The sequence below is a fragment of the Hirundo rustica genome, chromosome 1, assembly GCF_015227805.2.
Source record: "Hirundo rustica isolate bHirRus1 chromosome 1, bHirRus1.pri.v3, whole genome shotgun sequence".
Taxonomy (NCBI): Eukaryota; Metazoa; Chordata; class Aves; order Passeriformes; family Hirundinidae; genus Hirundo; species Hirundo rustica.
In genome coordinates, this window is record NC_053450.1 from 153,962,657 (window position 1) to 153,985,475 (window position 22,819).

General features: G+C 44.1%; 1 protein-coding gene across 4 annotated transcripts in view; it reads right to left on the minus strand.

Moving 5' to 3' along the window:
• OBSCN (obscurin, cytoskeletal calmodulin and titin-interacting RhoGEF) overlaps positions 1-22,819 on the minus strand; it is a 178,036-nt gene that overhangs the window by 109,718 nt on the left and 45,499 nt on the right. For 3 of the 4 annotated variants that reach the window (XM_040077845.2, XM_040077838.2, XM_040077829.2), the window contains exons 23-36: positions 22,280-22,433; positions 20,804-20,965; positions 20,571-20,675; positions 19,631-19,897; positions 18,797-19,066; positions 17,723-17,989; positions 15,987-16,253; positions 14,008-14,274; positions 12,891-13,160; positions 11,987-12,253; positions 10,471-10,737; positions 8,614-8,886; positions 4,584-4,850; positions 3,420-3,686 (exon numbers count right to left, since the gene is read on the minus strand). In XM_040077845.2, coding sequence (XP_039933779.1) covers positions 3,420-3,686; positions 4,584-4,850; positions 8,614-8,886; positions 10,471-10,737; positions 11,987-12,253; positions 12,891-13,160; positions 14,008-14,274; positions 15,987-16,253; positions 17,723-17,989; positions 18,797-19,066; positions 19,631-19,897; positions 20,571-20,675; positions 20,804-20,965; positions 22,280-22,433 — 3,370 coding nt within the window. Of the gene's footprint in view, positions 1-609; positions 874-1,726; positions 1,994-2,540; positions 2,805-3,419; positions 3,687-4,583; positions 4,851-8,613; positions 8,887-10,470; positions 10,738-11,986; positions 12,254-12,890; positions 13,161-14,007; positions 14,275-15,986; positions 16,254-17,722; positions 17,990-18,796; positions 19,067-19,630; positions 19,898-20,570; positions 20,676-20,803; positions 20,966-22,279; positions 22,434-22,819 lie in introns of all 4 variants that reach the window. The other variant, XM_040077853.2, reaches the window with a different exon arrangement.

Genomic DNA, 22,819 nt, shown 5'->3' on the forward strand with positions numbered 1-22,819 from the left:
AGCATTTTGCTTCCCTTGAGAAAAGCAGGAGTTCTCCAGAAGAGCCTGATTCATGGCACTGTCTGAATTTTTATAAATAAGAGTCCCTTAAAGCAGAGCAGTTGCAAACATGCTGTCAGGTTTTTTTTCAGAAATAAAATATTTGCTTGGGAAGTATTAAGCCAAAATTGGTTAAAAAAGCTAGGAACAGCAGGAGCATAAAAAGCCTATTTTTCATTAAGATTGTCCTTGTGTAGCATCATACATTGATGAAAACTTGTTCCTCTTAGGAGCAACAAGTGCCACAGTCTAAGTCACAAAATATAATTATTATTCCCACTTTCAGGTCAGTTCCTATGAGAAAACTTCTAAACAAGGAGCCATTCTGGACAAGGGAGGTTGTGTTGATTTGGGAACCTGCTCTCCACTTTTGACTAAAGCACCTTGGAAGCACATCAAGAGGGCATCAGGTGAAAGGAGAAAAAGAGAGAGAAGAAAGAGTAGGAAAATTAATCAGCAGAAAGGAGGATTGGAAGTATGCAGGGACCAGAGGAAGCAGAAGTAAGAGAGGAAGAGATTTTGGAATCACACAGGTTGACTCGGAACATGCGCTGAGAATTTCTTTTTTACCATTTACTGCCAGAGCAGCCGTAGTCTGTCGGTCTCCACACACACAGCTGTAATCCCCAGCGTCTGCCAAATCCAAATCCTGGATTGTCAGCTCCACAAAGGGACCTTCCTGCTCTATTTTGTACTTTTCACTCGGCTTGAGCACCGTATTCCCCTTTTTCCACTCAACTGGGGCTGACTTGCTCAGTTTGCAGTGCAAAGTGACTGCCTCCCCCTCTGCAGCTTCCTTGTTCATCAGTTCTTCTTGGAAGAGGATAGGCAATGCTGAAGGATGCAATACCAACAGAGAAGGAATCAGCACCAGAATGAAATGAGCTGGAGTTACTGGGCTGCAGCATGTACACTCAATCAAAAATGCTCTGTTTCTAGGTGGGTACAATTGAAAAAGGGGGTAAAACCTCCTAGAGGAAAGAGAAATAAATTGAACAATATCTTATTGAATTTCTCAAAGAGCCGGATGCATTTAGCTCTGTGAGGGTTCAATACCTCTGAGGGTGTCCAGCACCTCACAGAAAATGGCTTAAAATATTTAGTGAGATGGCATGGTCAGGTGTGTCATGAAAAAGCAAAAAGGTTTTAATAAATGAAGAAAATAATACAAAACCAAAGAACAAAGCTGAACACGGTGTAGGGACAGGTCCCACACACCTGCTACAACACCCTGAAAATGTGCTGAGAACCCTCACACTCTCCCTTGAGTATTGAATCATTTAGGTGGGTTTTTCAGCAAAGAGCCCAATAGAGACTAGCTACATTTCTGAGGAACAGCTAAAGAGACCTATCAGTGGTTTTGTCTTTGCACCGAGCCAATTGCAATCAAGAGGGCGTAGAAACTTCTGGCATTCTTCCCTTAAAGGGTCCTGGGCAAAACTGAGATCCTTTTCCTTATATAGAAAACACCTACCTGGTGCTGTGCTACAATATATTACATACAGGTGCTGTCTCAAGGCAAAAAAAGCACAAGAGAATATTCTCTAATAGGGTGAGACTCTGGCACTACAGAGCCAAGAACATGAAATCCCTAAGAAAGCACACTGACCAAGCTCTGGTTGAGCAGGAAATGCTGCCAAAACTGCTACGTTTGGGGTTTAAAGAGAAACGTGGGTAGGAGCGTTACCATTCACTCTCAAAGCAGCTGTGCTCTCCTGCTCTCCACACACGCAGGTGTAGCTCCCAGCATCCGTCAGGTCTAGGTCTTGGATGACCAGCTCAACGAAGCGCCCTTCCCGCCTCATTTTGTATTTCCCGTTTGGGATCAGCACCTTCCCGTCCTTCCTCCACTGGACGGAGCCGCCCGGCCGGCTCAGCTCGCACTGCAGCGTCGCCGTCCCGCTCTCTGTGGCCTCCTCGTTCCTCAGCTCTTGCTTGAAACGGACTGGCAGGGCTGAGAGATGCAGAATGGAGAGGGGTTGCCACCCTACGCCCCGCTCGGTGGCTGAATCGTGATTTATCGTGATTTATCTACCTAAGCCTTACTCCAACACCCTTATCCTTAAGCGCATCCTGTCCTTTTTTTCATGGATGGGTAAAGAAATTATTTAGTAAATTGTTCCGAGGGAATCAACAAAACCATGATCTTGGCTGAGACCACCCATCAAGAGAGACAAACTCGTTCTCATCGTTACACCTGATGAACCCTCTGAAACAGAAAATCCTAAGGAATCTTATGTTTCCGTGTTAATTCAGGAAAACACACGTGCGGGACCACATCCTTCACTCAAGGGAGGGTGAGAAGACAACACAACACACATCCAACATGGAGTATAATGAAATGGAGACTGGTGACAGGAGTGACATGAGCAGGTGGACGGAAGAAAGCAGTGGAAGCAGGACATGGAGGAAGTTGTTGTAAGGCAATATACAGAGAGGAGGAGGGAAGAGGTGGACAAAAAAACATTCCAGAGTTTCACAGGTTATTTCTGCCTTTTTACCATTCACTGACAAGGCTGCTGTGGTTTTTTGCTTCCCCACTAGACATGAATAGTCTCCGGCATCCTTTGGCTCCAGGTCGTGGATCAGCAGCTCAGCCACAGTGCCCTCCTGCCTCATCTTGTACTTGTTACTCGCCCGGAGAAGAGTTTGCCCCTTCCTCCACTCCACGGGAGCCTCTGCGCCCAGCTGGCACCGTAGGGTGGCTGTCCCACCTTCCACAGCTTCCACAGGCTTCAGCTCTTCTTTGAAGACCACAGACACAGCTGAGGAGTGAAGCATTCTCAGTTTACTTCAGGCGCATCGTCACCACCTGGTGACCTCACACGGGACTCAAAGCCGAAACAAGTTCAAATTCTCTTGGCACACAGAGCAAAGAAGCTCTGACCTACCTGCACCTCCAGGAGTCTGCTGATATTTACAGCGGCAACAAGAGTTTTGGACCAAATGAAAAAAGAACAATTATTTCCCAATAATTAGAACTACAAAACAATCACCCTTTGGCTGCCCAAAGTTGTTGCTCACAGACACGTAAAAATCTTGTTGAGAAAGTGGAGGGAAGAATGGAATATTCTTTAATAAAAGGTGTAGCTGTGACCCTTCTTACCTCCTGGCTTAGAGCTTGGGCAGTGACCTCTATCCAAAGCATGAGAGACATTTCATGGGGAGGAAAAGATATTACTTTATCAGGTACCTTTGACTGATACATTTTAGCATGAAGTTATCATCCCAAAAAACAAAGAACACAGCGGACCCAGCCAGAGCTGCCTTGTGTTTGTGCTGATCCCTGTTCTCCTGAACACTCTCTGAAAGTGTCCAGGGGTAGCAGGACCACGGCAAGAACAACAACAAATGGTCACAAGCAGGTGTCTCATTCCTACCATGGATTTTGACTTGGGCTGTGGTCTGCTGGTCTCCAGTGTCACAGGTGTATCTTCCCGCATCTTCTGGCTCTGCATTATGAATCACCAGCTCTGCCACTGTTCCCTTCTGCTTCATTTCATATTTGGCACTTGCCTGGAGCGTGGCTTCTCCCTTCTTCCACACCACGGTGGCATCAGCTTTTGTGAGCTCACAGCGCAAGGAGACGGATTTCCCCTCTTCCACACCCGTGTTCTCCAGGGCTTGCTTGAAAAGGACAGGCACAGCTGGAACACAGAGCCAGGGGTTAGGACAGGCTCTCTTTACCTGCTCTACAGCAAGTCCCCCCATGAGAGCTGTCACCTCTTAAATCCAGGCCTTTTCCAAGTGAGCAGAGCAGCCCTAAGCCTTCCAGTCAAACACATCAGGGAGATTCTGCCTGGGAGCAGGGATAAATCTCTCCCTCTGATGTTTCCTTCTCACTGCGGATTCCTAGAAGTGTGGGGGAATATTCTTTTCCTTTTAAAAAGGACCCTTTCAAATTTCTCTGGGCACCATCAAGTAATGAATTCCCTGCTCCTGCAGGGCTCTGAAATAACATTCATATCCTATTTTTCTCCTGCTTTCTGCTCCAGCACATATTACTAAAGGCATTATATTTGTTCAAGGGCAGTGGAGAGTGGAGATGGCATCTGAGAGTCTTTGAAAGGATGTTTTGGGGAGTCTGGAGTCTATTAATTACTTGATCACCTTCAATTTCCCAGGGACTGGATTTATGTTTTCACATCCTTATGCTCCAGTACTACAGGTCTCCACCTCCAACTCCAGTTTTAATCACAGCCATGTCAAGCAGCTGCTAGGGCAGGAACTACAGCACAGAGAAAATTAATCCTCTGCACCTATATATATATATATATATTCCCCCCCCCCCCCCCCAGTGGACAGTTACAGATTGAAAACACCAGACACAGAATACGATATCACATGAATGAAATACATACAGGGTGCAATATCACCTTTAAATTTTACTTATTAAAAATGATCCCGCCACAAAAAAAAAAAAAAAAGGTGAAGTGTTATGTGATTTATTTCTGTTTAATAGATCTATTAAGCTATAGATCTATGGTTAAGATCTATTTGATTTCAACTTGATTAAGTGTGGCCATGTCTTAAATTGTACCCACCATTCACTTTGACCCGAGCAGTGGTTTTCAGCTCCCCAGCACTGCAGGTGTAGTCCCCAGCATCCACAGATTTCACATCTCGAATTATGAGCTCTGCCACAGTCCCATGCTGTTTAAATTCGTACTTCTCACTGGCACAGAGAACAGTTTCCCCCTTCATCCACTTCACCGGGGTACCAGGTTTGCTGAGCTCACAGGTCAGCCTGACCTGCTTTCCTTCTTTGGCTTCTTCGTTTTGCAGCTCTTGCTTGAAAAGAACTGGTGTTTCTGAGAAAAGGAATCACACAAATGTTAAAAGAAACACGTGAGGCTGGAAATTGCTTTTCTCTTTTAGTATCAGACTTCATTTTTGAGGCAGAAAACTGCAGGAATTAAAAAGCACTAGCAAAGAGTAAACAGATTCTGACATCTCACATCTGGCTGCCAGCACTTTACAGCAGAAAAAAAAAAAAAAGAAAAAATTGAGGCCAGATGCTTATTTTCTTTTTAACCACTCTCTGACTCTCTGCACTGCTGAGGATGCTGCTGCTCTTACTGCTTTCATTATTGACATCAGTGGCAGATGCTGCAGTGCAGTTAATGACACAAACTCTGCTGCAGATGGCTGCTCAGAGCCAGACCACCAGCACAACGAACGTAAAACTTCACCGAGGTCAACTCACACACAACACAGAGGACACAGAAGAATGACAAAGCACTTTCTGTCATGACCAGCAGTGTTGATTTCTCATCATGGAAAACGCCTACAGTGTATTTTTTTATCCTGCGTGAGCACAGACCTAAAATCAGCACAGAGCACACACAGAGAGGGAAGCACAGCTGAACGTGACAGGGTCCCTTGGAGATTCCCCTGCAGGCTCTGCCACAGAGTGGGATTCAAGGCTTTAAGGTGAGCTAGTGCAGAGAAGGCACTTTTGGGGGAAAAAAAAAAACCTCAACTGAAATGTTCAGCTAAAAAAAAAAAAAAAATTATCTTCTTGAATTATGCTGTTTCAAGAATATGCAAGTTAGCTACTGACCCGTGATGCACTTAACCCACGGCTGTTGGAAATCTACACCCGATTATCCTGACCCCTTTTACCTCTAGTTTGGAACACTCAGTGTCACACAACTACTGAGTTTCTTTTTTTTTTTTTTTTTTTTTTTTTTTTTTTTTTTTTTTTTTGCATTCTGCTGCTCTGATGTGACTCTGATAGATAGAGGAAAGTTTTTCCAACAGCACAATTTCTTGTAGATATCCTTATGACTTGACTCCTTGACCTGTATCCGTGTGTTTAAATCCTACATCCATCCACACCCTTCTCTGTGAGGGGGAAAATGGGGCTGTTGTGGAAACATTAAAAACATGGATCTTTTCTAACAGAAAATTGTTCATCCAGGTCCCACTGGAGTCAACCCAGATCATTGCTTTGTGTGCAGTGGATGTGGGGAAATTATCCTTGTGCTACAGAAAGACAGAAAATCGGGGTCATTAACAACCAGCTCTTCATTTCATCATCGAGGTCTTCTCTTTCTTGCACAGCCTCAAGTTGGTTCTTTGTGCTCTAGAAAAATCCTATGAGCAGCTTGTCCTCCCACTCAGTGCTCTGGGGTTGAGGTTGACCATCCCAGCAACCCAAATGCTTCTTTTGTTCATGTTGATTTCCCTAATCCAGATGCATCTTCTGATGAGTCCATCCCAAGCGTGTACCACCAGATGCTCACAGGACATCCTCTGGTGTGGATAAACACATCCTGCGCCTGTAAAATCCTCCCTGTACCTGCTCAAACCTGCCCAGGGGGGTGATTGAACTCACAGAGTGATTGAACCCATAGAGACAAAGCTCCTCCTGATCCTGGGGCTGGGACAGTGACTCGGGACAGACAGGAGCAATTATGAGGAGATATTTGTTCTGACCAGGATGAGACCAAACCCATACCTAACTGAGAGATAAAAGACTCATCTAAGAAGAGAACTTTCACCTCAGCTCAGACAAGAGCCCTTTAGATCATAGAATCATAGAACATTTTGGGTTGGAAGGGCCTTTTAAAGCTCATCTAGTCCAACCCTCCTGCCATGACCCCAGATATCTTCAACCAGACCAGGCACTCAGAACCCCACCCATCCTGGCCTTGAATGTTTCCAGGGATGGAGCATCCACCACCTCTCTGGGCAACCTCCTATAGTGTTTTACCACCCTCTTTGTAAAAAACCTTCTTCCTTACACCTAATTAAATTAACCCTCTTTTACTTTAAACCATCTCCCCAAGTCCTTTCAAGCAGGAGAGCACCTCCTGCCCGGCAATGCTCTTTGGGTGATGCTCTGAATTCATCTGGCTGCCTAAAGCAATTGCACAGACAAACCTGGGGCTGTGAGTTCCCTCCTTGGAGAGAGCCATCACTGGAGACAGCTCCAGGAGGTGATCCATCCTTCCTGTGGATTACCTCTTAGCCTAGGGTGTTCTCCTACTGCTCTCTTTCTGGGGTTTGGAATGAGACGATATTTAATGTACCTTCCAATCCATTCTAGAATTCCTTGATTCTCTGAGGTGCTGAATTTCCACAGAGCTAGAGGCTGGTCAGATGAAGGATTCTCCTGTTTCTCGTCCTGTCCCTCTCTGGCTGCTGTTCCAGATGACTCGATCAAACACCTCAGTGCACCCCACAAGGTTCCTTTCCAGTGTAGCTTCATGTTTATTATCATTTCAATTAATTACTCTGGGCTGGGTGCTAGGACCCAAACCATCACTCGTACAGTTCTTACCCTTGTCAGCAATAACTTCACGACTTTTGTCTGCTCCAGCCTGACACTCACATCTGTCACTGTCTCTTTCTTCTGCCCTGTGAATGACAAGCTTGGCTTCAAAACCTTGACTGCCTGGTGTTATATTTGGAAGAATTTCTAAGGCTCTTCCCCATCTTTGCACCACTTCTCAGGGCAGTCTGTTCTGGAGGCGTCATGCTGAAGGCTCACATCCTCTCCTTCAGTGACTTCAGTGTCAACCAGCTTCCTTGTGAAGACACAGGGCTTTTCCAGATTCACATAAAAAACATCTGACATGTTCAGAAGAGGTGTGGATTCTCAGATCACAAGTAATCTGTGAGATCTGGATCCAGGATTGCTTGTATCAAAGCTATGATAGGGTTAGTAACAAATAATTTGGTGTTCGTGACTATAAAACCTTCGGGAAAGCACCAGTGATGATGTAAAATGCTGTTTAACTATCAAATGATATCTGGGAGAAACTGAGAAGAAAAGATTCCTGCTGAAGAATATAAATAATTAGCTTTTTGCAAATAAAACCTTCCATTTTCCCTTAGGAAAAGGAAATCAATTTGCCTTTCTACAGCTTAGCAAAACTTGGGCAAATTTTCAACTCTTGTAAAAAGAAAAGTTCTTCAAAATAAATGTGGTTATTCTGCAAAAAAAAGAGAATGTGATCTGACACAGTGGAGACTGTGTGTTTTACATCTCTAGGCAACGAGAAATATTTATATTTCCAGTGAAGAAACATCTCTCTAATCCCACATTCTTGGGCTGCCTGGCATTCATTTTATGTCTTTGCTAGCAAACATTGCAGTTTTACCTCAATTTAACTTCTCCAGAGAAAACAATCTATTGTTAACAATGAATAGCAGGGAACACATGCAATGTTGCCTTTCAAGCAATAAAAACCGAATTTTAAACTTACTGGTTACTCCTTTTTAATTATTTTTCATTGAATTAATTGATTTCTCCTCATGAGTCATCATCACTTTGCCAGCTTGAGGAAAACTGACTGAGGCATCCGCTGTACCATCATTGCATTATATCATTCCCACCTAATTCCAATAAACACTCCAAGAGTTGTCCAGGATTACAAGGAGTTCATTCTCCAGCCACAGTTTCATTACACAATTAATGTTATTCTTGAACATGTACAGATATACAACGATGGTGCTAAATTTGTAACATTTTTTTTTTCTTTTTCCTTTTTTCCACCTGCCCACATTAACCCCGCTTATCTCTACTCATCATTTCCTCTCCTGCAGTTGTGATGAAGGATTTACCTTTAACAACCAAACTGGCAGATGTTTTCTTATCACCAGCTTCAAATGTAATGACCCCCGAGTCCTTCAGTGAGAGCTTTTTCAGCGTTAGCAGGTGATATCCACCAGGCTGGGACTGGATCTCATTAAGTTCATTGGTATGGAGTGGGGTTTTATCCAAAAACCACTGCACTCTGCTATAGTCTACGGGAGAGATTCTGCACTTGAACATGGCAGATTCTCCTTCTAACACAGTGACATCCTCCAGGTCTTCCGTTATTAGCACTTTCTGGCCTGAAAGGAACATAAATACATCAATTACTGGAATCTTCAGTTTCCAGTGTGAAAACCGACATGGAAAACTCCCAAGATTTCCCACGTGAGCATTTCAAGTAAGAAACACGTTCATGACACAGAAGATTGAAATGGGATTCCCCGATATTGACCACACAACCCACTCACAGGAAGATATTATATACAGGACGCACACCAAAATAGGGTGAAGACAACTTTAAAGCACCAGGAAACATAAAGCAGAACGAATAGCCAGTACAATGCAAATCCAGGGCTGTACATTTTCTCCTGATGAAATCCTTGGAAAGGTTGGAAGGATGAGTCTCTGGCAGCATTGTTGGGCTCTAAACATCACCAAGAAATCATCTCTCCCTTGACAACCTCCCTGATTTTCTACAGCAAAAATAACTTCCTTTCTATGGGATAGGACCACTGATCCCACACCTTCTCCAACCATAAACACAGTGGGAAATGGAGAAAATGTGGCTCTGACTGTGGCTTTGGTAGAAAAACCCCAAAACATCTGCTCTGAAAGCCTCCCTGTATAGACAGGCAGATCCCTAACCACAAATAAATATATAAGTATAAACACACATAGAAAGATAAACCTCACTATAAATATATATAAAATAAGGTTATCACTGTATACAAAAATATCTCTGATGTTCCTCCTACTTATGAAACCAGCGTGAGGATGTTTTACTTTGATGTTCGTCACAGAGGAGTGGTTTTTTTCCACTCAGAAAAGCTGGCATTAAGAACCTCAGAGTGAATTCAGACAGCTCAGAGCCTGAGGTTATGATGGGGATTAAACACATTTCTTTGCCTCTCGAGGATGCTGTAGCAGATGATCAGAGGAGGAGTCTGACTTTACCCTCTTGCCTTTAAAAACTACAAAAATTAGCAAGGGGACCCTGCTGCACTTCCATCTGACTATTCTGGAATCACTTCTCCAGAGGGAAGGGTTAGATGGGATATTGGGAAGGAATTCCTCCCTGTGAAGGTGGGGAGGTGCTGGCACAGGGTGCCCGGAGAAGCTGTGGCTGTCTCTGGATCCCTGGAAGTGTCCAAGGCCAGGTTGGATGGGGCTTGGAGCAGCCTGGGATAGTGCAAGATGTTCCTGCCCATGGCAGGGGTGGGGCTGAATGATCTGTAGTTTCCCTTCCAACCCATTCCATGATTCTATGGACCACTCTATTTATCCACCACCTCTCAGAAACCACTTCTAGGAAGAAGAATCAATGGGTATGGAGAAAAGCCTGAGGGCAGGATAATTTTCCCTCATCCAACAGCAGTCGCTGTGAATCACTTCCATGTTATATTCACAGAGCAACACCAATCTCTCCCCTCACACGAGCCTTGGGGGGGGTTAAATCACACCCAAAATACTCCAGGTGTAATTGCTTCAAACTGCTCTGCATGTCCAGCTCTACATTCCTACATTTTTGGCCACGTGTTCCTGCCATCATGAGAGAGACAGAACCAGGAATCAGTGGCTCTGCTGCCCTGCTGAGACACAGCTCTGCCTGTGCATGTGTCCCACGGCAGAAAAGGGATGTGCAGCCACATTCCTCTCGTTCATACCTTGCACAGTTAGCTTGGCTCTGGACTGGGCGTCCCCAATGTCACAGCTGTAGGTGTCACTGTCACTTTTCTCCAAGTTCTTTATGGTCAGCTGGAGGACTTGTCCTTTCTGTGTGATCTCGTATTTCCTGCCAGCCCTGAGCTCAGCGATGCCTTTCCTCCAGACCACGGAGGATGCGGCTCTCTCACTCTGGCACACAAAAACCGCGGTTCCGCTTTCATCGGCTTTCAGGTCTGAGAGCTCCTCGACAAAATAATTAGGCTTTTCTGGAAGGAAAAAAAAAAAAAAAAAAAAAAAGAAATTTTAAAAAAAAATAATGAGAGAGAGATTTGTTACCCAAACTAATCCTGGGCAGCCAGAGTCATTTTGGATCCCCTCTGCCCCAACTCATAGAATCAACAAAAAAATCATCATAGAATAATTTAGGCTGGAAAAGATCACCAAGTTCAACTCTTAACTTAATTAAACCATGTCCCCACTAACCACATCTATACATCTTTTAAATCTCCCCAGGGTGGTGACTCCACCACTTCTTTGGGCCTCCTGTTCCAATGCCTGACCAGCCTTTCCATGAAGAAATTTCTCCTAACATCCAATCTAAACCTTGAGGCCATTTCCTCCCATCCTATCAGAAGGAATGCATCTAAGACCACCAGGCTCCCCTCCTGTCACAGGACATATCAGGTGAAATACCTCCAGGAAAGTTTAAAGTCACGGTCCATGTGCTGGTGAGGTCTCCTCTTGTGGACAGTTTTCATCACTCATATTCAAAACGGAATAATTCAAATTGCCAGTTTTGATTGGCTTGTTACAGAGCTCACAAGATCGTTCAGCATCCAAAAAGTGTTTTTCCATGTTTAATTTTTTTAAGCTTTTAATCAATGATTGTTGCACTGCACCCCCCAACGATCATGCTTTCTATATAAGGAAAAGGGTTCCAGTTTAACTCCAGGACTTTTAAGGGAAAAATGCCAGAAACTTCTTTGAGCCAATTAGTGCCAGGAGAGCAATGCCACAACAAAACCACTGATACATCCCTCTACTTATTCCTCAGAAATGCAGCTATTCTCTATTGGGCTATTTGCCAAAAAACCCACCTAAATCGTTCAGTGCTTAAGGAAGAGCATGAGGCTTCTTAGTTCATTTTTGGGGTGTTGTAGAAGTTGCAAAAGGGGGCTCCCCTGTAGTGTGCATGGATTTTATTCCTTTGTTTTGTATAGCTTAGTATTTTCTCAGTAAATTAAAAACTTTTTGCTTTTCAAGACCCTCTCAACCACGCTGACTCGCTAATTAGTAATAAGCCATTTTTGAGAAGTTGCTGGACAGCCCTCAGAGCGTGTTGGACGCTCGCAGGGCTAAAAACACCTGGCTCGGTGAAAATTCCAACAAATTATGCTTTTTCAAAACTAAAAATTGATCCTGCCTGGGGAGATGGAGGAGAAGAAATCTCCCATGGTTGTAGATATTTACACCCAGCCTCTGAACCTGCCAGCTCCTCTGCACCCTTCAACTGACCTTGCACAGTGATCCTGGCTGTTGTTTTGGAGGTCTCTGTCTCACAGGTGTATTCCCCGCTGTCCTTGACCGTGGAGTCACGGATGATGAGAGTGGCCCGCGTTCCCTCCTGCTGCAGGTCGTATTTCTGGCTTTTCCGGATTGCTTTGCCATCCTTGTACCACCTGATGTTCACATCAGCTTTGGACAATTCACAGCTCAGGCTGATGTCCTGCCCTGCTGGTGATGTTTTATCCTCCAGCTGTTTTGTAACCTCAGTGGGTTTTTCTGCAGAGATTTAAAAAAAACAACAACAACAACAAAAAAACGGGATCTTTGAATGAAAATCATCTCTGTACATGGTTGGGTTTTTGCAATTCAAATCATAGAATCCCAGAATGGTTTGGATTGGAAGGGATCTCAAAGATCATCCAGTTCCACCCCCTGCCATGGGCAGGGACCCTTTCCATTATCCCAGGGTGCTCCAAGCCCCATCCAGCCTGGCCTTGGGCACTGCCAGGGATCCAGGGGCAGCCACAGCTTCTCTGGGAAACCTGTGCAAGGTTGGAACAAGATGACGAAAAGTTCCTTCCAACCCAAACCATTCTGGCATTTCCTGATCCTATGGAAAAAGGACTAATTGCAGATTATTAACTATATCTGAAAATTACTAATTTCTTCCCTTCACTGACCACCCAGGAGCCTTGGGTGATAATCTCTGATGCACAGTCTGGGCTGTAATTATCTGTACACACTACCTAGTGTAGTCAGTTCTCAAATATCTATTAAAAGTTTCAGCATTTCATTTGTTTTTAAGGAAATATCTCAGCTTTTCAAGGCTCACAGAGAAGATTGCTGTTGACTCAGATCATGTTTGCTGACAAACATTATGAAAATACACCCAGGACTTTCCTGATCCCATTACCTTTCACAACCAGGGAAGCCTTGGAGGTGAGACCACGGGCAGTGAAGATGACTTCCCCAGTGTCATCAGGAATCACATTTTTGATACTCAGTGTGTATTTCCGACCCGCGTTGGAGGCTTTAAATCTCCCCCCGCTTTCCACTTTTTTCCCGTTCAGCGTCCAGCTGAAGTCATCAATGCTTTCATGGGACAGAATGCACTCAAAAGTGCAATCTTCTCCCTCCTGGATTTCAGTGTTCTTGAGCCGTTTGGTGATCCCAATGTTCAGTTCTGGAGAACAAAAATTACATTAATACAAGTTAAAATTTTTAACTCATAAGAGGGGTTTTTCTGCTAGATTGGCAGGACACCGCTGCTTTCCTTACAGATCGTTGCGGCATGGGAAGGATTTTTCAGACTCAGAATCATCCCAAAGTTGTACAAAAAGAGAAATGAGAATCTCCTGGCTGTGCTCAGGAAGGACTGAATGAAGAATAGCTCAGTGGGGAACATTCAAGATTCAATGAGCTAGAGAAGAGAAAAGCCGTCAGAAAAGAAGCCTCTGGGACAATGAGTAAGGTTCTTCTCCATGCTGACAGGAGAAATGGGATGTCTGAATTTTTTGACTTGTCACTGCTGGTATTCAAACCAGGCAAATTCAAAATTTTTCTCATTAACATTATGAGCTTGGAAGCCCTGAAAAATTCTTTGTCCTTGACGCTGGCACAAGGATTAGAGGACAGGCTGAACAGCTGGGTTCCTCAACAGATATCATTGTCCTGCTTTTGTGCTCCTACAATGCACTCTGAGTCAATAGCTAAAAATATGAAAAAGGCTGCCTAGGGGATTTTCTGCTGTTTGTTAGGATTTTTTTTTTTTTTTTTTTTTTTTAGGAATTTTTGCTTTTCTGGGAGGATTTCTGCACTTTAGGGATGTTCAGCAAGAAAATATTGTCACTACATTCCTGACCCCTGATTTTCACTTAGAAACCCCAGATATACTTACATCAAAATTAACAGGGATTGTTCAGACATCGCTGTATTATGTGAGATTTGTTCAGGAACAGTTGTGAGCCCAAGGGACCAAGCCCACCCATATTTTTAACACCACTTGAGGGGCCACTGTGTAAAACACTTACCCTGAACGCTGACCTTTGATTTGGCCACATCTGTTCCGATGTCACAGGTGTATAACCCCGCATCTGTCTTGTCAAGGTCATGGATGAGGAGGCACAGGGTCTTCCCAGACTGTATCTCCTCATATTTCTTGCTAGAAGCAATCTTCACACCATCCTTTTTCCAAACAGGTTTGACCTTCTCTTTAGAGACTTCACATTCGAGTTTGATCACTCCTCGCTCCTCACCGAAAACGTCATCCAAAGATTTCATGAAGACAGCAGGTTTCTCTGAAGGTCAAGAGGCAAACCAAAGAACAACCAGGATGTTTGGGACACTTTCAGTTGCTATCAAATATTTAGATACATCAATAAGCCCTTGGTAATATTGCTGATACCAATGCAGAACCTAAACCAGCGTTACCCTCCAGCACCCCCAAGTCCTTCATCCTGCTCCAAATCCCTTCATCCCAAGATTGTGCTGACACCAGGGGCTGCCCTGATCCAGGTGCAGCACCTCACACTAGCCTTGTTGAACCTCAAGAGGCTCACATGTTCTCCCTTCTTGAGCATGTCCATGTCCCTCTGGGGGTGTCTTGGGTTGCCATGCAAGATGTAACCAAAAGTGTGTGTTCTATTGCCATCAGTTAAAACTGGTAGGGGAGGTGTTTCCTTTATCTCTTCCAGGACCCATCCTCCCTCCAGGGGATATCTGCTGTTCATGGGCCATCCAGGCTCACTGCATGGCTGATACAATTACATCATCCCATTGGGAGATGCTCCACCCAGGGGGAGGAGCCAAGCATTCCTGCCTGGATAAAATCTGAGATTGGGAACACCAGCACAGCCTGTTTGCACTGGATTGCCAGAGGAAGACTGGACCCATCTCACCACCACTGGATCTTTAGAGGAAAACTCCACCCTTCTACAGGATCATCTCTGCTCCAACAGAACCACATCTGTCACTGCAGGAGGACTGGATTGGACTGCCACCAACGCCCTGACCAACGGTGTCTGTCAGGTTGTGTTCTGACTCTGTCAGTGTTTTCTTTTTTGTTTGTTTGCTTTTTTGTACTACTACATTTTTATTTTTAATATTCCTAGTAAAGAACTGTTATTGCTATTCCCATATCTTGGTCTGAAACCCCTTTAATTTCAAAATTACAATAATTCAGAGGGAGGGGATTTGCATTCTCCATTCTAAAGAAAGCTCCAGCTTTCACTGGTAGACACCTGGCTTTCCAAACCAGGACAGGGTGGCACCTTGACCCTCAGGCATGTCACATACCCCACTCAGTGACTCACTGAGGGTGCCCAAGAACGTGTTAAACCACAGAAATTCGGTTGTGTGATTGAACTTTAGGATGTGTGAAGGACAGCAGGAAACTGTCTTCTCATGGCTGATTGAGTCCAGCACCAGAAGTGATGTACTAAAAATCATAGAATTATAGCATATGGAATTATATCCTGAGTTGGAAAGGACCCACAAGGATCATTCACTCCAACACCTGTCCCTGCACAGACACCCCAACAACCTCACGTGGTCCCTGAGAGCATTGTCCAAACAATCCTGGAGCTCTGGCAGCCTGGGGGCCATGATCATGCCCTGAGGGGCCTGTTCAGTGCCCACCACCCTCTAGGGGAATAACTTTTTCCTGATCTCCAACCTAAACCTTTCATGACTCAGGCCAGGTTGTTTCCTCAAGTCCTGACTCTGGCCACCAGAGTGAAGAGACCAGTACCTGCCCTTCTACTTCCCCCCACATGAAGATGTTGAAGCCCACAGCAAGATCTTCCCTCAGTCTTCTCTTCTCCAGCTGACCAAACGAAGTGACTTCAGCCGCTCCCCTCAAGGCTTCCCTTCTGGACCCTTCACCATCCTCATGGCCCATATTTAATAGTTCAGTATTCTTTATCTATTAAGCAGGACTGCCCTGTGGATTTGGTAAATAATGGCTCATTTGCATCTCTCATTTTCATTCAGGAGCGTGATCTGGACCCACCTATCACCTTCAGCCGCACGGTCTCTGACACCTTGTCTGACTTCATTGTCACCGTGCCAGCGTCCTCAGGCTTCACCTGCTTCATGGTCAGCGTGTAGCACTTGCCAACGTTCTTGATGTCGTTGAAGTTGTTGGTGTAGAGGAGGGTGCCATTGAGGAACCACTCCACGTCCTCGTCGTCGTGGGACAGCTCGCAGGAGAACACAGCAGAGCTGTCTTCCTCAATCTCCACGTCCTGCAGGTGCTTGAGGACCTCTACATTGCGGGCTGGGGGAAACCAAGGTGGGGTTACCACCACCATCATTAATCAGTGATCACAAACAATTTAATAGAGTTTATTAGATGATTTGTTCTGGTCTCCTGCATACATTTTGGTCACCGCATTTCACTTACTTGGTTCTGCATTTGCTCCAACAGAGAAAAAAATCTATTAAAAAGACTAATTAAAATTGTCTAGGACCCTCAGTTCTCTTTTTATATCTAAAGCAGTTTGGATGCTTTGTTTGTTTGTGTCTTATTTAAAAATAAGTAATTTTTTCTAAAATGATGTTACAGTCACGCTAAGCTTGTCAAACACATTTTTACTAAATTGTCCCTCATTTCCAGGGAAACTGTGACACAGAGTATGAGATGAAGACAATGATTTTGGCCACAAAGGCAAAGTACAAAGAGATTAAACAACTTGCTCAGATTTAGGGAGCAAGAGGATTTTGATTCTTTTCTTTCCCAGTCCTTGGGCTGAGATTTCTCCTCGCAGCTTCTCTGCTCATGGAATGTTGTTTTCAAGGATGAGAACTCAGAAGAGGGTTTGGGACCATTACTTGATTTTTTGAGAGAGGGAGAGAGAGAGAGAGAGGGAGAGAGAGGGAGAGAGAGAGATTTGTTTGGATAGAATAGTCACAGAATCCTTTTCAGGCTGGAAAACACCTCTAAGAGCTAAGAAGGAATCCAACCATGATTGAGTGCTGAGTCCCCAACACTGCCAAGGTCGACATGAAACCACATCCCCAAAGGTTTTCAATCCCGCTAGGGTTGGTGACATCACCACTGCCCTGAGCAGCTCATTTCAATATTTGACCACACATTCAATGGAGAACCTCTGCAAAGCCAAACTGCTACCAAGAGCTGCTCCCTGGACTTTTGGAAATGATTCTGTGTCTCAGCTCCAAGTCTTGTTGGAAGTGACAGAGTGAACGTCTTTCCTTGCAGGGTCATCTGAGGGGAAGGGTTGGCAAAAACAATTCCACGCCCAGATGGGGCAGAACATAGCTATGAATAACAATTGTATACAGATATATAATAGTGTCTATAAAATGTATACATAGCAGGTAGACAAATGTATAGCAGATAGACAAGCCAACACAGTGGTCAGGAAATTAAAACCACAGCCAAGATCACCAGAATCAGAGGCTAGTGGCAGTTTAACATAAAGGATATTTTTAGTTAAAAGCATCAGAGGTCTAATTCCTTGTATGAAATGGACAATAATGTGTCTTGACAAATGTTAATTTGTACTTTATCCAGATGGTGCCCTCCCACATGCATTACCACCTCCACAGCAAGAGATGGATTTGGATGGGTTGTGGAATCAGCAGTTTGCTCGTGACACTGCATTTACATAAAGTTAGAAGGAAACTGTGGGAATCTGCCTCTCCTCAAGAGGAAGAACCCCAAGTGAAACATAGAATCATAAAGACCAGCAAGCAGCCAGCCCTGCTGCTGCAAACCTCTCATACCTTCGACGCTCAGCGTGGCTTCGGTCTCAGCAATCCCAGCCCTGCACTTGTACACGCCGGCATCCTCGGGCTTTACCTTCATGATCTTGAGCTCTGCTGAGTACTGATCCCGCTTGATTTTGTACTTCTCCGAGGGCTCAATGAGCACTTGGCCCTTGAACCACTTCACGTGTTTTGGGGAAGGCCTGAAGTCACAGGACAGGATGACTGAGTGTCGCTCCAGGACGGTCTTGTCCTCCAGCTTCCTGGTGATCTGGATGTGGTAATCTGCAGAACAGGGTTGATGGGAAGAAGAATGGATCAATCCAAAGAAGAGGAAGGTTTTAGTCTGTATTTCCATTCTGTATGCCCATTAATTTAATATATGACTTCCACATGTTTTGTGAACCACTCATATCCTGCTACAAGAGTCTCTTACAGAGCTCATGTGCTTTGAAGCTACAACAGCACGAGGATCTATAAGGAAAGGTGATTTCTGTAAGTTAATACTGCATATGAACCACCAGATTCATGGTCCACTTCTGGTTCACTGCTTGCTGAATTGCTCTCTAATTGAGGTTTTCATTCAAGTAAGAGCAAATGAAAGACAACAGGACTTCAGGACGTGATTGGAGAGATTTACCATAGTGACAGCAGAAGATAAAAAGCCTTGAGGCTTTGTCCTAGATCAAGTCAATGACAAAATGAATTAAGTAAATGAGCTATCAAACTTGTCTAGCTCAGAAATGGGACAAAAGAAACTCTCCTGGCAAATTCCATCTGTTTTGTCCTCCTTGGTAAAGTCAAGAGAATAAAAATAAACCAGAAACCAGTTTTAGCTCGATAGATTGGAATACCAGGGACACCAAAGTCATTTAATCAGATCCCTTACTAAGACATTCCTGGCTCAGTTGATGCATCCAGCATTGCCCCCAACAACTTGCAGCTGGGAACTAAACAGGTCTTCCAGGTACACACGCATTTCCAAGAACCCAGCACAGAAAAGAGAATATTTATGACAAATTACTTCCCAGGTACTGTGAGAGGGAAGATCTTTGTTCTGATTCACACGATATATATTAAAAATCACATTACCTCTGACGAGCAGGTTTGCTGTGGATTTGGATTTGCCAATGGAGAACTGGATGGTGCCTGTCATATCAACACTTGTTTTTATTATTGTCAACCTGTGGATGGTGCCTTCCTGCTGCATGACGATGTTTCTGCCAGCCTGCAAGGCTGCTCCCTTCAGGAACCACTTGGCCGGTTTCACAGATGGAATGGATGTCTCACATTCAAAATTGGCTTCCTCAGGCTCAGTCACGTCCTCATCACACAACTCTTTTACAATATTAATGGCTTGCTCTGGATGGAACAAGAGAGCAGGGATTTAGGAATCATGAAAGATTTTCCATTATCAGCCTGAACACTCTTGACATCTTTTCTGTGCTTAAGAACTCAAAAGGCCTTAAAACATGGGGTTTTTTCTGTATAAATGCAGAGAGATATTGCTGGTCACAGGCCAGAAAGTGAACCTGTATCTCTTGATTCCTAGTCCTAATTCTAAAGTCACTTTCCTGTTCTGATTTCAAACATGTAGTGCTACAAAATGGACAAGAAGGCTCATTGGAATGCAGACGTGGATAAAAGGAGCTGTAATATTTATCTGAAAAACAGACTTTATCCAACACATTTGATAAACGTCTCTGGAATGGGAATGTCCTCATTTTCCTTAGAAGAATGTACCATATATTAATTTTTCAGGGTGCTCCTGTGTGTAAAAGGATTCAGCACCAATGGATTTCAGAATAAATAACATGAAACAAAGATCCTTTTTAAGCAGTATCGTGTTTGCAAAACAAACAACAAGTGAATCAGCCCTCTCTCCTCCCAGTGCATTCTAGGGGTGAAAGAAAAGGGGTTTTCTACCTTCAACAAAGAAATTAGCACTGGTTTTGTCATCGAAGGCATCACACATGTACGTGTCCTCATCTTCGTAGTCGGCGTCGTTGATGATGAGTTTCCGATAGACGCCCTCGCTCACGATTTCGTATTTCTCACCGGGGTGAATTTCCACATCCTTTTTGAACCACCGGACCTTGGCGTTGGCCCGGGACACCTGGCACTCCAGGACCCCCCGGTGCTTCCACAGGGCGATCTTATCCCGCAGAGGCTTCACGATTTTCACAGGCAGCTCTACAAGAGCGAAGGAAATGGAGCAATCACTACAGTCTCCGTAAAAACTCACTAGCGGTATTTCTTTTATGTCCAGTTATTTGGTGGACGACAGGAATCCCCACTATGCAGAGCGCTCAATAATTGAGTTAGTTTTACAAGTTTAATTAGTAAGAGCTAATTAAGGGTAAACTTTTCCTCCATATTTTACCACTGGAGTGGCTGAACTCCAGAAGTAATTGGTGGTTTCCTCAACATCTCACAGTAGTGCTACGGAAAAAAACAGGGAATGATCTCCCATTTCCTGAGCTCCTCAGCAGCGTGTTAATTCAAATGTCTTCCTTTTCTCTCCTTCTATCACATTGTTTTAGCTAAAAACACCTAAAAATGCCGGGTTTTGTTATAAACCACACCAGGAAGTGAAAATGCAAGAAAAAGTCAAGCTTCAGCTTTTTGTCCCCTCAAATTTCACAAACAACTTTAAATGTCTAAAGGTACAAATCCAACCTCCTGAGAAAATTAACTGGAATTAAGCCAAAATAAACTCCCATATTTACCAGGCAGCAAAGTAGGCAGTTTTTCTTTCCCTGAACACTGTAGGACTTTTTGTAACCTTCACATCCAAAGTGGGGGAAGTGAATTGGTTTGTAACTTGAGAGAGCAGAAGCAGTGCTGGCGCAAACGGCAGAATTACCTTTTACAGTCAGCTGAGCACGAGATTCTGCCTTTTCTGCCACAAATTTGATCTCAGCCGCATCCTCGATGCGGACACGCGTGTACGACAGGAAATAGGTCTTTCCTGGGGACAGACACACAGACACAGCTCAGCTATCCCAGAGCAAAACCCTATTTTCTAGTCTCCCATGCCAGCCCCTCCTCCAACTCACTCCCCCATTCCAGAACAAGATCCCCGATTTTTCCTCCTACCATCCTGCCGCATTTTGATGTTGTCGGATGTCTTCAGCTTGTTGTCATTTTTGTACCACTGGGTTTCGACCTCATCATGTGAGATCTCACAGACGAAAGATGCGCTCTCATGTTCGTTCACTTCCACATCTTCCAGTGGTTTTACAATCTTGACATCTCGGGCTGTGAAATCACAAAGACAAATATTCGTTTGGGGGCTTCTCCATAAATGAGTATGGTGTGCTTACCTTCTGCATATTTACATGGAAAAAAATGGGATTGTGTTTTATTCAGGACAAGCCTTTCTTCCTGGGTAGTTTGTCTCTTCAACTCAGTGAATATTTTTTTATGGCTGAAGCTTATTGCGAGAGGATTTAATGGATGTTGGAACTTCATACAGGTATTAATGAAAGAAATACCCATATTCACCACGTAAAACTAAACACAAGTCTAAAATCTTAGGTCATTGTAAACTTGCCTCAATCATGCATGCTCTCTTTTGTTTTACATAGGAGATATTTTTTTTCAGAGTCTCTTGAATTGAGTATAATCCTCTTTAACACTGCACCTTGGCGCTCCTTTTGTCAGAATTGATCTATTTATCTGTGCTACTGCAGCTCTTTCTTTTTGAAACAGAAGGCCTTGATCCATCTTGGATCAGCCTCAGGAGCAGAGCTGGCAAAGAACAGCACATCCCAATCCCAAAACCTGGGGAAAAGGGGAAATTCAACAGAGCGATGGGACAGAGGTTCGTGAGGACGCTCCTGAACACAAGTGGCCACATGAGGACAGCATCCAGTAAGCAATGAGAAAGATGCTCTGTCTTTTACTGTTCTTCAGATAAAAAAATAGAATTTCTTTTTCTGGAGATTTAGCAAATAACATCTGCCAGGGCACAGCAGAGCTCTCTGATGAGTAACTTGCCTTTATCTCAGAGCTTGTCTCAGATGCTTCAGAGCTTGGTGACAAAACACACCCGGTGCTTCATCAGTTGCTCAGTGCAACACTCAGATGGAAAAGCTGCCTTGAGCATAAAGGAGAGGTGCAGGCAGAAATAATGACCCTTTCCTTAGCATTTACAACCTAAAAATTAGGGCAATTCTTGAGCTCATACCCAAGGCTTGTCCAGTCCCTATTCAGACAAAGTCCCCCTCTGACAGGGGTGCCACCAAACCACATCAGCACCCGACACTGAATCCCTGCTTTGGGCCAGGCTGTCCAGTATTCCCTGATGTGCCAATCCACAAACACCAGTCGGACTCCAGAAAACAGAAATCACTTATGATAAACTGAAAACTGAATTAGGACATCTTCCATAAATACTGCGAGGACAGAGCAAGCACAGGACAACTTTGACAGCATTTTTTCACCAGGAAGAGAAAACAGAAGAGTAACCAAAATGAGCAATTGTGAAAAACAAACACTCCACAAAGAATTTCTTGCTGTGTAGCCAAAAATTCTGCAGTAAATGTATCTTCCTACTTGAGCCAAACATACCGTGAACCTTTAGAGTAGCTGATGTCTTGTCCTCAGCTGCTTGGCATGTATAGGTTCCCTGGTCTTCATATTCACACTTGTGAATAATGAGGCTTCTCTTATTTCCTTGGGAGATAATTCCAATGTTTTTACTTTGCCGGATCTCCTTCCCATCCTAGAAGGGGAAAAGGTCAAAGCAGATCACCCTCACCTCTGGTACATCTGCAGTGAGCAAAACAGACACTCAGACCTGTGCTTATTTCATCCTTGTCATTGGACTGAAGGGAAAACTCTGTTTAAAAGAACATGTGTTGAGTACTCATCACAGGGCAAAGATTTCAGAAAGCTGGAATGGCTGAAGAACACACAGAAATTCTGGATGATCTCAGACACCTTTTTGAAGGCTTAAAACTCCATGCAGGGTTGGCAGTGAGTCCCTTCAGACATAAATGGTTTTAAACTAAAAGAGGGTCAAATTTAGACAGGAAATAAGGAAGAAGTTTTTCACAATGAGTGTGGCAAAACACTGGCACAGGTAGCCCAGAGAGGTGGTGGAGCAAC